The 15,671-nt window shown below is 46.9% G+C and overlaps 1 protein-coding gene across 3 annotated transcripts in view; it reads right to left on the reverse strand.

The window, feature by feature from the left end:
• The window catches only part of bcar3 (BCAR3 adaptor protein, NSP family member), a 158,276-nt gene that overhangs the window by 91,464 nt on the left and 51,141 nt on the right, over positions 1-15,671 (reverse strand). For all 3 annotated transcript variants that reach the window (XM_052011192.1, XM_052011191.1, XM_052011194.1), the window contains one exon: positions 4,657-4,771. In XM_052011192.1, the coding sequence (XP_051867152.1) occupies positions 4,657-4,771 (115 nt within the window). The remainder of the gene's footprint in view (positions 1-4,656; positions 4,772-15,671) is intronic.

The following is a 15,671-nucleotide window of genomic DNA, read 5'->3' on the forward strand; positions in this document are numbered from 1 at the left end:
TGCCTCCTGACTTTCTGAATAAACCTTTCAGGAGAAACCTTATCAAACACCTTACTAAAATCCATGTACACCACATCCACTGCTCTACCTTCATCAACGTGCTTTGTCACATCCTCAACGAGTTCAATCAGGCTCATGAGGCACGACCTGCCCCTCACAAAGTCATGCCGACTTCCCTAATCAGCCTATGCTTCTCCAAATGCCCGTAAATCCCATCTCTAAGTATCTTCTCCAGTAATTTTCCCACCACTGAAGTAAGACTCACTGGTCTGTAATTCCCAGGGTTATCCCTACTCCCTTTCTTGAACAAAGGAACAACATTTGCCACCCTCCAATCATCTGGAACTACTCCTGTGGCCAGTGAGGATGTAAAGGTCATTGCCAAGGGCGCAGCAATCTCTTCCCTTGCTTTCCATAATAACCTTGGATATATCTCGTCTGGCCCCGGTGACATATCTATCCTAATGTTTTTCAAAAGCTTCAGCGCATCCTCTTTCCTCACGCCGACATGCCCTAGCGTATCAGCCTGTTGTATGTCATCCTCACGAATGTCAAGGTCTCTCTCGCTGGTGAATACTGAAGCAAAGTATTCATTAAGGACCTCCCCTACCTTTTCCGACTCCAGGCACGTTTCCTCATTTATCCCTGATTGGTCCCATCCTCACTCTAGTCATCCTCCTATTCTTCACATACGTGTAGAATGCCTTGGGGTTTTCCTTAATCCTACTCGCCAAGACGTTCCCATGCCCCCTTCTAGCTCTCCTAAATCCATTCTTAAGCTCCCTCCTGGCTACCTTGTACTCTAAGGCGGAGAAGCATTTACAGGGGACTGTTTTGAACCAGTGGACTGGACCATATTCAGGGATTCATCTTCGGATCTGAATGAATATGCCATGGCCGTCACCGACTTCATCAAGACCTGCGTGGATGAGTGTGTGCCGTTGAGAACATACCAAGTTTTCTCAAACCAGAAGTCCTGGATGAACCAGGAGATTCGCAGTCTGCTGAGGACCAGATCTGTGGCGTTCAAGACCAGTAATCCAGCAACCTACAAGAAGTCCAGGTATGACCTGCGGAAGACCATCATAAGAGCAAAAAGGCAATTCTGTGTGAGGTTAGAGACACAATTGGACACACGACAACTGTGGCAGGGTTTGTATGCCATTGCTTCCTATAATGCAAAACCTAACAGCATAAATGGCATTGATGCTTCACTCCCTGATGAGCTCAACGCCTTTTATACAAGATTTGAAAGGGAGAATAACACTACACCTGTGCAAATCCCCACAGCACCTGGTGACCTCTGTCTCGGAGGCCAACGTCAGAACATCCCTCAAGAGGGTGAACCCCTACAAGGCGTCAGGCCCTGACAGTGTACCTGGCAGGATACTGAAAACCTGTGCCGACCAACTGGCTGGAATGTTCAAGGACATCTTCAACCTCTCACTGCTGCGGTCGGAGGTTCCCACCTGCTTCAAAAGGGCATCAATCATACTGGTGCCCAAGAAACGCAGGGTGAGCTGCCTCAATGACTATCACCCACTAGCACTCATATCTACTGTGAAGAAGTGCCTTGAGAGGTTGGTCATGGCGAGAATTAACTCCTGCCTGAGCAAGGACCTGGATCTGCTGCAAATTTGCCTACCACCACAGCAGGTCTACAGCGGATGCAATCTCACTGGCTCTCCATTCGGCTTTGGAGCACCTAGACAACAGCAAAACATACATCAGGCTGCTGTTTATCGATTACAGCTCGACGTTCAACACCATCGTCCCCTCAGTACTAATCAACAAGCTTCGAAACCTGGGCCTCTGTACCTCCTTCTGCAACTGGGTCCTCAACTTCCTTATCGGGAGACCACAGTCAGTGCGGATCTGTAGTAACACCTCCTCCTCGCTGACTATCAACACTGGTGCACCTCAAGGATGCGAGCTTAACCCACTGCTCTACTCTCTCTATACTCATGACTGTGTGGCTAGGCACAGCTCAAACACCATCTCTAAATTTGCCAGTGACACCACTGTTGTCGGCAAAATCTCAGACGGCGACAAGGAGGCGTACAGGAGTGAGATAGATCGGCTGGTCGAGTGGTGTCGCAACGACAAACTCATACTCAACGTCAGCAAGACCAAGGAATTGATTGTGGACTTCAGGAAGGGGAAGTTGGGAGAACACACACCAGTCTTCATTGAGGGGTCAGTGGTGGAAAGGGTGAGCAGCTTCAAGTTCCTGGGCATCAACATCTCAGAGGATCTATCCTGGGCCCAACACATTGATGCAATCACGGAGAAAGCACGCCAGCAGCTCTATTTCATTAGGAGTTTGAGGAGATTTGGTATGTCACAGAAGACTCTTGCAAATTTCAAGTACGGTGGAGAGCATTCTGACTGGTTACATCACCGCCTGGTATGGAGGCTCCAACGTGCAGGATCAAGGGAGGCTGCAGAGGGTTGTAGACTCAGCCAGCTCCATCACGGGCACAGCCCTCCCCACCATCAAGGACATCTTCAAGAGGCGGTGCCTCAATAAGGCAGCACCCATCATTAAGGACCCTCACCACCCAGAACATCAGGGAGGAGGTACAGGAGCTGAAGACCCACACTCAATGTTTCAGGAACAACTTCTTCCCCTCTGCCATCAGATTTCTGAATGGTCCTTGAACCCATGAACACTGCCTCTTTATTCCTCTTGTTACACTGTTTTTTATTTTTGTAACTTATAGTAATTTTTATGTCTTGCACTGTACTGCTGCTGCAAAACAACAAATTCCATGACATATATCAGTGATAATAAACCTGACTCTGATTCTGAAATCATCCTCCTCTATTGCTGCCTCGACTTTATGACACTCCTTAAAATCTAACTCGTCGACCAAGGGTTTTTTGGACTCTGCTCAGATCTCGTTAGCTGGTTCAGTGTCAAACTTTCATAAAGGCTCCTATGAAGTGACTTGAATCACTGTACGAAATACGATTCATCTCCAAGCTACTCGCCCCTGTGTGATCACAGAGTCACAGAGCAGAAAGTGACCCTTCGGCCCACCTTGCCCATGCTGACCATCAGGTATCGAACTATACCAATCCCATACTAGCACCTGGCCCATAGCCTTCAAGTGTTTGTCTGGCTACCTTTTAAGTGATGTGAGGGTACCTTCCTCCACTACCCAATCAAGTCGTGCGCTCCATATTCCAAACAACCTTGTAGAGCCATACAGCACAGAAAGAAGCCCTTCGGCCCATCAAGTCCGCACTGACCACCAACCACCCATTGCCCTGATCCTACAATAATCCCAGCTTTGTTTTAAATTCTCATCGACTCCCCCGGATTCTTCCGCTCACCTACTTACTCGGGGCACTTTACAGCAGCCAATTAATCTACCAACCAGTGCATCTTTGAGATGGGAGGGGAAACTGGAGCACCCGGAGGAAACCCACACGGTCACAGCGGGAATGTGCAAACTCCACACAGGCAGCACCTGAGGTCGGGATTGTATCTTGTTCGTTGGCCTTAACAAATGTTGATGAATATTAAAAGCAAAGCCCTTTGTTTTTGTGCCTAATTTGGACCTAGTGAAAAGTTATTGACCTGAAACGTTAACTCTATTTTACATTTTACTCTCGTTGCTTGATCTGAGATTTCCAGCATTTCTACCTTGCACCTTATTGTCTGCCTGCACTGCACTTTCTCTGTAGCTGTTACACTTTACTCTGCAGTCTGCTATTGTTTTACCCTGTACTACCTCAATGCACTGTGTGATGAATTGATCTGTATGAACAGTATGCAGGACAAGATGTGACAATTATAAACCAATTCCAATTCCAATTTCTGTTGTCCTCTGAAATTTTGAGCATCTGCAGTATTTTGCTTTTGTATTATCAACACGGTGGTGTAGCGGTTAGCGTAACGCTATTACAGTGCCAGCAACCCGGGTTCAATTCCTGCCGCTGTCTGTAAGGAGTTTATGCGTTCTCCCCGTGACTGCATGGGTTTCCTCCAGGTGCTCTGGTTTCCTCCCACATTCCAAAGACCTACGGGTTAGGAAGTTGTGGGCATGCTATGTTGGTGCTGGAAGCGTGGCGACACTTGCGGGCTGCCCCCAGAACACTCTACGCAATAGATGCATTTCACCGTGTGTTTCGATGTACATGTGACTAATGAAGAAATCTTATCCAATCTTATCTTGTGGTGGAACTCATTTCTGTCTCTCCTTCCTGAAGCAGGAAAATATTGGATACTTGTTAACTCAGAGAATTAAACAGGACATTGGGGAGAAGTCCTGTGCTCTTCCTCAAATACTCCCATGGGATCTGAGAAGGTAAAGGGCCTTATCTGACATTAAGTCTCTTGAGAGTACAGCACTCCCTCTGCATTGCGTTTAAGTTTCCAGAGTGGGACTTGAACCACAACCATCTGACTCAGAGATAAGGCAGCCACCCACTAATCAATGGCTGACCAATTAGTAATGTATTTTATTGCCCAGGTATTATAATGAGGGAGGATAAAATTTGCAGCAAAGATGTGCTGAACATAAATGAATATTGTCCTGACCCCAAAGATCTTCTATAAACAGACCTAAGATCTGTAGCCCTTAGCTTGTAAACTGTTATATCTCTCCGCATAGAATAACGGAAGAGCTCGATGTTGAGATGGAATACCTTTCAGTCTCTCGCTCTCCTGCAGGAGGAAGATGTTGGATACGATACGAGTCCTGTGTGTCTGGTTCTGAATTCCCAGCTGTCTCAGGTCAGCCTCTGTCAAATGCAGCAAATCCTGGAGAGAAAATAAAGAATGACCGATGTTAAAGGACAGGCAGCAAAGTGGTTTATAAACAGATTACTTGCTGAATCAGACTGCAGTGGATACACATCCTGGAAGTGTGATTGGGATACTGTGGGTAACATATTGTAATCAATGTAGCACACCATGAGTTGAACACTGTATATAATCAATTGTGACTGGTACAGGTCCTCCCCAGCTTATCAGTGCCCAGCTTGTGTACAGCCCTTACATACGAATGAGTGTTTGGGAGACAGGTAGGATGGACTTGCCGGCTGCTGCAGGGGCTTCAGGCATCTTCTCGTAACCTGGGGAAGACCCGTACACTGCACATACCCGTCTTTGACCAGAGTAGCGCAGGATCGAAAGAGGCAGCAGAGGGTTGTAGGCTCAGCCAACTCCATCACAGGTTGCATTAATTATTTATTTTGGTAACTTATAGTTATTTTTATGTCTTGCACTGTACTGCTGCCACAAAACAACAAATTTCACGACATATGTCAGGGACGGTTAGCATAACGCTTTACAGCGCCAGCGACCCAGGTTCAATTCCGGCCACTGTCTGTAAGGAGTTTGTACGTTCTCCCCGTGTCTGCGTGGGTTTCCTCCAGGTGCTTCGGTTTCCTCCCACATTCCAAAGACATATGGGTTAGGAAGTTGTGGGCATGCTATGTTGGCGCCGGAAGCGTGGCAACACTTGCGGGCTGCCCCCAGAACACCCTATGCAAAAGATGCATTTCACTGTGTGTTTCAATGTACATATGACTAATAAAAGATATCTTATCTTATAAACCTGATTCTGATTTTTGGAATAATCAATATACTGGGCCATGATCAACAAATTACACCCGTCAGATACCGACCAACATTTTTTGTAAACATCATGTACAGGCGACCCGTGTTACGGCTGCTCAGGTTACGGAAATTTGCCCTTACAAAATTCATAAATCACCACCCCAAAATTTGAAATGCAGAATAAAATTTGTTCTGAAGGAGTTTCTGAAAAAAAGGTAAATAAATCAACACCATTTGTTTTTAAACTTGTGCTTCCTGACACGTGCACACGATGCGGCTTCGAGTTACAGAACATCACGATACAGACCGTTTTCTAGGAAAGTAACTGCCCTCCCCCATATACAGTATGTGATTTTAAAGTTTCCTGGATAGAATGATTTGTATATATCAGACTAAAGTCAGTGAAATGTTACACAATCAGCATACTGTAAGCAGAAGTACACTGCACGGGACATCAGTCAATGTTCTGTGCTTGTCAAAGAGTGATCAAATGGTTCCATATGATGCTTTATTGGAAGAACATTGACTCACTTGCCCCAGTCAATGTTTATCCCTCAAAGTCGTACGTTATTCCCATTCAGAAATTGGAACCAGGGAACCACATACCAGTGCTAGGTAATAACCAACATTCTAATTTCCTCTTTACAGAAAGAGTGATGAACATCTAGAATGGGGGGGGGGGAGGGGTAAACATTGAACATTAACATTACAGCACAGTACAGGCCCTTCGGCCCACGATGTTATGCTGACATTTTATCCTGCTCTAAGATCTATCTAACCCTTCCCTCCTACATAACCCTCCATTTCTCTATCATTCATGTGGCTATCCCTAATAAATGTCTTAAATGTCCCTAATGTATGTGCCCCCACAACCTCTGCAGGCAGTGCGTTCCACGCAACCACTACTCTGTGTGTAAAAAAACTTACCTCTGACATCCCCCTTATACCTTCCTCCAATCACCTTAAAATTATGTCCCCTCGTGTGAGCTATTTTCCGCCCTGGGGAAAAAAAAAGTCTAAAATATAGGCTAGAAGTTTGGAATCTTTGAAGAAAGAATTAGACAAGCATGGCTTGGCAGAAGAAAATTGTAACACCTCTGTAGATGTAGAATATTACCCAAGGCTTCCTCATGCAGAGTTTTAAGATCTTATAATGATTACTGTAGCATGTAGTACCGACTTTGAATTGTGATTATTTACATCAGATTATTCCTTACAAACTATACAGTAACAATGATCCACATATAATTGTATATCTTGGCAAACAGTCCGAGCTTTTAAGAAATGGGAAGGTATTTCCTTGCGGCCGATTACTGTAGCGCATTCCCGGTTCTTTCCCCCGTTCCCTCCGTCCATTCTGGCTCCTGGTTCACCCTACACGGTCCGCTCCGCCATCACCCTTTCAGGTCCGCTTGAGCCTTATTTCTGCCTTCACCCTTTCAGGTCCGGATGAACCCCACCCTATCGTCTTCCTTTCAGGTCCGCTTGAGTGTCACCCTGCAGTTTCCCTCCTAGGTCCGCTTGAGCTCTACCCTGCCTTCACCCTTTCAGGTCCGCTTGAGCTCCACCCTACCGTCTTCCTTTCAGGTCCGCATGAGCTCCACCCTACCGTCTTCCTTTCAGGTCCGCATGAGCTCCACCCTACCGTCTTCCTTTCAGGTCCGCTTGAGTGTCACCCTGCCGTTTCCCTCCTAGGTCCGCTTGAGCTCCTTCCTGCCTTCACCCTTTCAGGTCCGCTTGAGCTCCACCCTGCCGGGTCCGCACGGGGATTGTCGGATTCAGTCCAGACCATCCCGCCGCCCCCACCTACCTCTGTGCCCCCCCGTGTTCCGTGCCCTCTTCGCTCTGTATTCTCAGCCTGTTCACGCTTCCCCCTCCCCAGTGCACTGGTTCGTCACCCCGGGCCTCTCTTCACATTTAACGGACCACTTCCAATCCCCCTGCTCTCCATGCGGTCGCGTATTTCTGGGTTAGTTGCCCCTGACCTCGGTCCATCCCGGCCCCTGGCTCACTCTACACGGTCCGCTCGGCCATCACCCTTTCAGGTCCGCTGTGTAATACTGATCGCCTGACTCAGGGCACAAAGCCAATACATTGGAAAGTCTACCAGGGGATGGTGGTTTTACCGGGAAAGGACGGACAGGCTGGGCTTGTATCTACCGGATGACAGGAGAGTGAGGGGTGGCATGTTCCAAACAAACAACTCCTGAGGAGTCCTTGCAGGAGGGATCTGGAGAGGATGTTTCCCCTTTGAGAGAATCTAGAGCTAGGGTTGCAGATGCATAAAGAAGTGTTGCCCACTTCACAGAAATTACGTGATTTTATTTCTCTTTGGAACTCTCCTCCTCAGAGGGTGGTGAAGGCAGACTCGTCGAGTGTTTTCGAGACTGAGGCAGACAGATTCCTGAAAAAAAACAAGGGGGCGAAAGGTCACGGCGGGGAGAGAGGGATGTGGCGTTGTACCTGTGATCAGATCAGCCACGATTTTACCGAATGGCGGAACAGGTTCGAGAGGCCGAATGGCCTACTCCTAATCTGTACATTGGCTCGTTTGGAACATAAAATCGACAACACATCTTCCAACAGCGTCAGCCGCATGGGAGCCTTTTTGTGGTTTATAATTCGGACTAAATCACGTTTCGTTTTGAACAGAAATATTTGACCAAACCAAAAGCCACATTCATTTACTGGCCCTAAATTCCTTTGCTCAATAAAGCAGAGTTTTCTTATTTAATTTTTCCCAGCTGAAACTGAGATACCTACATAACATGTGAAGGACACGCCCACACTCATATTTCCCGACGCCAGCGGAAGATTTGATTGCTGCAGGGAGCAGTCCTTTGGCTCACTAACGATCTGCTGCATCATTCCCGCAACACTGCAAGTTTAAAGTTCGAGGCAATGTGCTTTGTTGTAAGGTTGCGGGGGGGTCCGAGTCCGGAGCTGTTCTCGTTTCAGCTACCGTTCTGGGTGCATACCATTGGGACGTGCACGTAATTTCTATCTGAAGTGGAGGACACTTTTTTTTAAAATGTGTCTGCAACTCTAGCTCCAGATTCTCTCAAAGAGGAATCAAGTCTGCTCCGTTTCAACTGCCGGCTTCGCTGCAAACTACCACTTTATTTTGCCTTCGTGTTTGTGGCAGGTAGCCGGTGAACAAAGGCAGCTGAATGCTTTTAAGCATTGTAACTCTGTCAGATTGTTTCAGGATCAGGGCCACAGCACCATCATGGTAGCCCTTTGTATTCCTTATCTCGTTGTAAATGTTATGACTGTTCAAGCGGCCCTCTTGTGTGATTCAGGGGAAATAAAGCTTCCCTTGCTCCGAGCCCTTGTGTTTGCCCACCTGTTATCCCTTCCGCAGGCTGCAGACCCGGCCGGGCACCGCTCCCGATCCCAACAAGACAAGTAATGAACGTCTGTGTAAACAGGCACACGCTGAATGGCCCCTCATTCACATCCCACCAGCTCCCAGACGTAAATAGCTTTCAAAAGCAGACTCATCAATTTCCCACCCAGACATTTCTCAGCGGTGTTGTGGCACTTGCAGTGAGGACCACCAAACACGTCGCGCCACGACCAGAAGGGGAACGGAGGAAACGTTTGCAGTATGCGGTCAGCCATACACCTAACAACGGCGAGAATACCAGCGACTGGGGTTCCCCCCGGTTTTCGCTTCCTGGGGCTTTCCAGACAATTGGTTCCCGGGACCTATTCAGCACACTTGGCTCCCGGCCGTCAGTATAACGCATGCCTGTTTAACACATCTCTCTAAAGAGTCATACAGTGATAACAGCACGGAAACCGGCCCTTCGGCCCATCTCCTCCATGCCCACCGAGATGGCCATCTACGCTGGTCCCATTTGCCCGCACAATGGAGACACAAGAGACTACAGATGGTGGAATCTGGAGCAACGCACACACACGAAACGCTGGGGGAACTCAGCGGGTCGGGCAGCAGCTGTGGGGGGAGACGGACAGTTAACGTTTCAGGCCAACACCCTTCATCTGGACTGTCTGGTATTGGACCCCAGGTCCACATCTGGATCTGGAGAACGGTTCCCTTATACGATGAGGTGGACTATGACCTCACGATCTACCTTGTTGTCTGTTACATATGTTAATGATTTGGATACAAATGTAGGTGGGGGGGATGATTAGTAAATTTGCAAATGACACAAAAATCAGTGGTCTTACTGATAGTGAGGAGGCCAGCTGTGGTCTACAGGTCAATGTTGATCAATTGGTAAAATCAGCAGAACAATGGCAGATGAAATTTAATCCTGAGGAGTGCAAGGTGATATACTTTGGGAGGACCTAGGCGATGAATGGTAGGGCTATAGGGAGAATTCAGGAACAAAGGTGTACAAATCCAAGGATCCCTGAAGGCCATAACCCAGGTAGAAAGGATAACGGGAACCTTGCCTTCATTAGCCAAACCACACAATATCTGAGCAGGGTGGTTATGGTATATGGCACTCCAGGGGATGGAGCACAGTGGACAGTTCTGATCACAAGATAGGAAGGCTGTGCTTGCAGAGAAGACTCACCAGGATGTTGCCTGGGATGGAGCATTTCAGGTACTCGATAGGTTGGGTTTGCTTTCCTTGGTGTAGAGGCCAAGGGGAGGCCTGATAGTGGCATGCAAATTTATCAGGGGCATAGATAGAGTAGATAGTAGGGAACCTTTCCTCATAGCAGTGGTATCTAAAACCAGAGGGCATAGGTTTAGGGTAAAGGGTAAGAGGCAATCTGAGGAAGAACTTTTTCCATCTAATGGATTGGAACACACTGCCTGAGCGAGTGGAGGCAGGTCCTCTCAACAGTCAAGTAGTAAGGGCAGGCTCGGTGGTGTAGCGGTTAGCGTAACGCTATTACAGCGCCAGTGACCCAGGTTCAATTCTGGCTGCTGTCTGTAAGGAGTTTGTACGTTCTCCCTGTGTCTGCGTGGGTTTCCTCCCACATTCCAAAGACATACGGGTTAGGAAGTTGTGGGCATGCTACATTGGTGCCAGAAGCGTGGCGACACTTGAGGGCTGTCCCCAGAACACTCTACGCAAAAGATGCATTTCACTGTGTGTTTCGATGTACATGTGACTAATAAAGAAATCTTATCTTAACTGAGCACTTCAATCACCAAGGTAAAGGAGGCTACAGATCAACTGTTGGTAAATGGGATTAGTGTGGATAGGAACTTGATGACTGGGATGGATATGCTGACCTGAAGGGCCTGTTTCTGTGCTGTATAACTCTACGACGATTATTATCTTCAGAATGATGTGGCTGTGTCTTAAGTTCCATAACCTGCGAAGAATGGTAGCTAAAGAGAGAGCACCATTACACAGGTAAGTCAATCAGCCCCTGGTTTAAAACGGGAGACCTCTCTGTTCTGTTGAAATGTTACCTACCCGTCATCTTAAATGTTTCCCTGAAAGGAATGGGGATGAGGCCAAGGACTGCTCTGGGACAACAAGCTTGAAAGAAGGGGTGTTAAGAGGCTTTTGAAACCAGGGAGGGAGATAACAAGGTGGAGGAATAAGGAGGTTCTGAGGGAAGTCACGAAAACAGCTGTTGGAGGGGGCAGAAGGTGGAGAGCTGTACAGCCATCCCTGTGTAACAAAGGGGTTCCCCTTTCACAGAGATGGCCAAAGGTCAATTTTGTCCACAAGTCAGAAAATACACAAAAACAACTCCATATAGTAACCATACCTCCGCAGTATTGTGTTGAATGGCATCAAAAGCACATAAAGGCCTGATAAGAAGGGGAAAGAGGGTGCTGGAAAGCTTGAAACAATGACGGATTTCCTCAGCAGCTGGGAGATCAGAGCATCAACACTCAGACCCCACATCAAGCAGACTCACCTCTGCACCAGGTAGAAGAGTGGGTGTCACAGTGAAGACTGCCAGGGGAGGAAACGTGCAGCAGGTTTTCATGGAACAGTGTACGGAAAGCAGCTGTTCAGACCACCCACTCTCCCCACGCTGACTGGTCAGGAGAGCCGTCCAACTGATCCCACTTCCCACTCTGCTGATCTTTCTTGGTGGCCCTGCAAATCATTTTCCAATTTGAGAATTTGTCCAACTCTCTTCTGGATCGAATGTGCTTCCACAACCCGTAGGCAGTCAGCTATAAGCCCAGTAACTCACGGTGCAATAGGGGGTTTCTTATGCCAACCCACAATTTGAAGGGACACAATTTTAAGGTGATTGGAGGAAGGTAATAAGATATCTTTATTAGTCACGTGTACATCGAAACACACAGTGAAGTACATCTTTTGCGTCGAGTGTTCTGGGGTCAGCCCGCAAGTGTCACCATGCTGCTGGCGTCAACATAGCGTGCCCACAACTTCCTAGCCCATATGTCTTTGGAATGTGGGAGTGTCAGGGGTAAGTTTTTTTTTTACACACAGAGTGGTGGGTGTGTGGAAAGCACTGCTGACAGAGGTTGTGGGGGCAGATACATTAGGGATGTTTAAGAGACTCTTAGATAGACACATGAATGATAGAAAAATAGGGGGCTATGTGGGAGGGAAGGGTTAGATAGATATTAGAGCAGGACAAAATGTCAGCACAACATTGTGGGCTGAAGGGCCTGTACTGTGCTGTAGTGTTCTATGTTCTAAATCCATGTCCTCTGGTTATTGGCCCTTCAATTCCCTGCTGTTAGCTCTGTCAGAATCATTGCTGATTTTGAACATCTAGACTGGCAGAAGGAGAGCAGCCCCATGCCTATCATTTGATAGCATGTAAAGAATACCAAGGACCCACCACCCTGTGTCAATCTTGACACATTTATAGCTCATCTTCATTTATCTTTAGTCACCCTGGTGGTACTGGGCTTTGAGGGGTGATTAGTTTTTACAACTAAGTGGCTTGCTCGGCCACTTCAGGAAACATAATAGGTCAAACAGAGAGGAGAACTGGAACGAGGTGGAGGTCAGACAGAATAGCGAAGGCAAGGTCCCTTCAGTAAAGGAAATCAGTCGACCATTCAGTGTTTTTATGACTAGGCAATCAGAAAATAGTGCAAATGCCTTTAAAGGAGCAACTTAAATGCAATGGAGGGGTGGCATCCTTCCTGTGAACACAATAACCTGTGTTATGTTTGCAGGATTACTGTTACATCACCAGGATGATATTCTTTGCAGGTTCATGATAAATCCAGAATGCAAGATCTGCAGTGTGCAAGCACAGTTTGTAGTAACATCCCAGTACAGCAGTAATGACAGACTATACCTTGTTCATGAACATCCCCAATCCAGCCAAGTGCAGCCTTTTGAGTTTAACATTATCACTACACAACAATGCTGAACTCATTTAAAGTGTGCAATCTTCCTATAATATTCATTGCACAAGTGCATTTTTTCTCTCTCCCACATTACTATCATAACACAGTTGCTGCAATCCAGTGTTCCCAAAGTGCTGCTTCTTCCTGCTGGAAAGAGGAACCAGAAAAGATCAAAGGGTAGCAGCAAAGTTAGAAAGGTCCTAAAAATTTCCAGAGACCACCTAACCGAAGATAATAGCAAAAGGTAGCATTACATTGCATCTGTGTATTTTTCTATGGTTATATCACTAACAAGGTTGGTGAGCTGCGGGGATAAGCTCCCACATGGGATTGTGAGGTGGTTGTAGTGACAGAAATATGACCCAAACAAGGTCAGGAGAGGAAGAGGATGTGGACTGAAGGAACAGGGGAAATCTAAAGGAAGAGGGGATTAAGGTAGGAGAGTAAGGGAGGGTGTGGAGGAAAAGGGTGTGGGGAAGAGTGTGTGCGCAAATCTCCATACAAGTGTGAGCGAGAGAGTGTGCAAATGTGCATTAAGTCCATGCAACAACTGTCTTCCCAACTGACAGACCTTCTTGTCATTGGGCCAAGACATCAGTCTGTCAAGTCCTCATGCCAGCTGATGTCCCCAAGAACTCCTGTTTAATAAAAAAAAAGATCATGCACGGGCATCACCCGTATCTCCAGGGGCTGGAGTGGCAGCAAGTCGCCCCCAGCCGAGGCACGGGCTGAAGATAAGGAATGTGATGGTTACCAACTCAGGAATGAACCATAGAACCATACAGCACAAAACAAGCCCTTCAGCCCACCATGTCGTGCTGTCCATCAAACCACCCTCACACTATCTAAACCTTTCCTCCTGCATATCCCTCTATCTCACATTCCTCCATGTGCCTATCCAACAAACTCTTGAACCTGTTCAATGTATCTGCCTCCACCACCACCCCAGGCAGCGCATTCCATGCACCAACCACTCTCTGGGTGAAAAACCTCCCCCTGACATCTCCCCTGAAGCTCCCACCCATAACCTTAAAGCCATGAAAACAAGATGGTGAATGGTGCTGTTGATCAAGGATTGTGTGCAGAGCTAAATAAAAGGATATACCAGCTGGAACAAAAGGGAGGGCTGTAACATTCCTGGGAATGTCGAGTACCAAAGTGAGGTGAAGCAAGGAAAAAAATCATCAGCAATTACAAAAAAATGTGCAACTAAAATTATCAATATTAGGAGACTTTAATTATCCTGATATGGACAATGAACACTAGTCTGGATGCTGAGGAGATGAGGAGGAGAATTTCTGGTATGTGTAGTAGAAAACTTCCTCAATTAAGGATCCGATTCCATTTGATCAACAAGGAAGCAGGCTGGATCCAGTAACAAGGAGAGCAGAAGGTGTTACAATCCGAGCAATTCAGTTATTACCACATTCACAACGCCACTCAGTTTGCGGAAAGACACCATTAAATATAGGAGGCAAAATAGTTCAACCAAGCCACTGCGGATGCCTTAGCTATAAGAGAAACCCGACATTGGTGGATGGGAAAAGGCAGTCAGATGCATGGAAAAGCAGTAATGGGCTAATTGAACACATTCCGTGCAGAGTTCAGTCTGATTAGCAGGAGCAAACTGGGTTCTGTTCCTTTGTGGGACCACCGTGGGCAAGTTGGGGGCCCTCTGACCTCTGAAACAGAAGGATCCAGCTTCAAGTTTCAGTTCAGAGCATGGCATGATGTTCGCAAATCCGACACACCACCTCAGTAGTGAAGGGAGGGGTCTTTTTGCAGGATGAAATGATAAATGGAGATCTACTCCCCGTGGCGAAGATAATGATCGTTTGGCACCTCTACAAGAAAGACTGGAGATTGGGGGAGGGGGTTCAAACACCCATCCAACATTACTGAAGCAAATGCACAGGTCATAATTGCGCTGTTGTTTCTGGGAGCTTGCTGTGCACAAATCGGTTGCCACTTTTCCCACATTATAGTGGTGACTTAAAAGTTTGGAGGAAGCTTTAAAATAACTTTAAAGTGCAGTGAGACAGGTGCTAAAGAGGAGGAAGCAAGAGATTTTCTACAAAGAGCTGGCACAGGCCCAGGGTTCAAACATTCACCCTTGGGGCTGCAAGCTTAATTGCTGTAAAAAATTTTTAGAATTAACCCGTGGAAAGTAGTTGAGTCAATGAAAATTTGCATTTATATAATGCCTTTAACAAAAAAGTGAGTCATCCAAAAGGGACTTCACAGGAGCGTGCAGATACTAAATCACACAAGACGATGAGACAGGGTAACTGAAAGCTTGATGTACAGGCAGATCTCAAGAAGCAGAGAAAGAGTTAGGGAAGAAAGTCCAGAATCAAGATAGGTGAAGACTCATCTCCCAATTCTGGGACGAATTAATTCAAGGATAGATAGAGTCACAGATTAGCACAGCACGGAAACAGACCCTTCGGCCCAACTCATCCATGCTGACCAACATGCCCCATCTAAGCTAGTCCCACATCCCTCTAAAACCTTTCATACCCAGGTTTCCTTCCAGATAAGAGGCCAGAATTGGAGAAAAGAGTGTTCCTAGGGCTGGAAGAAGTTATAGAGATGGGAGAGAAGGGCATTGGCAATGGAATGGTTCCCTTCGACGATGAGATGGACTCTGACCTCATGATCTACCTTGTTGTGACCTTGCACCTTATTGCACTGCACTTTCTCTGTAGCTGTGACACTTTACTCTGTACAGTTATTGTTTTTACCTGTGCTACATCAATGCACTCTGTACTAACGCAATGTAACTGCAATGTAATGAATTGACCTGTACGA

Source organism: Pristis pectinata, chromosome 3, assembly GCF_009764475.1.
Source record: "Pristis pectinata isolate sPriPec2 chromosome 3, sPriPec2.1.pri, whole genome shotgun sequence".
Taxonomy (NCBI): Eukaryota; Metazoa; Chordata; class Chondrichthyes; order Rhinopristiformes; family Pristidae; genus Pristis; species Pristis pectinata.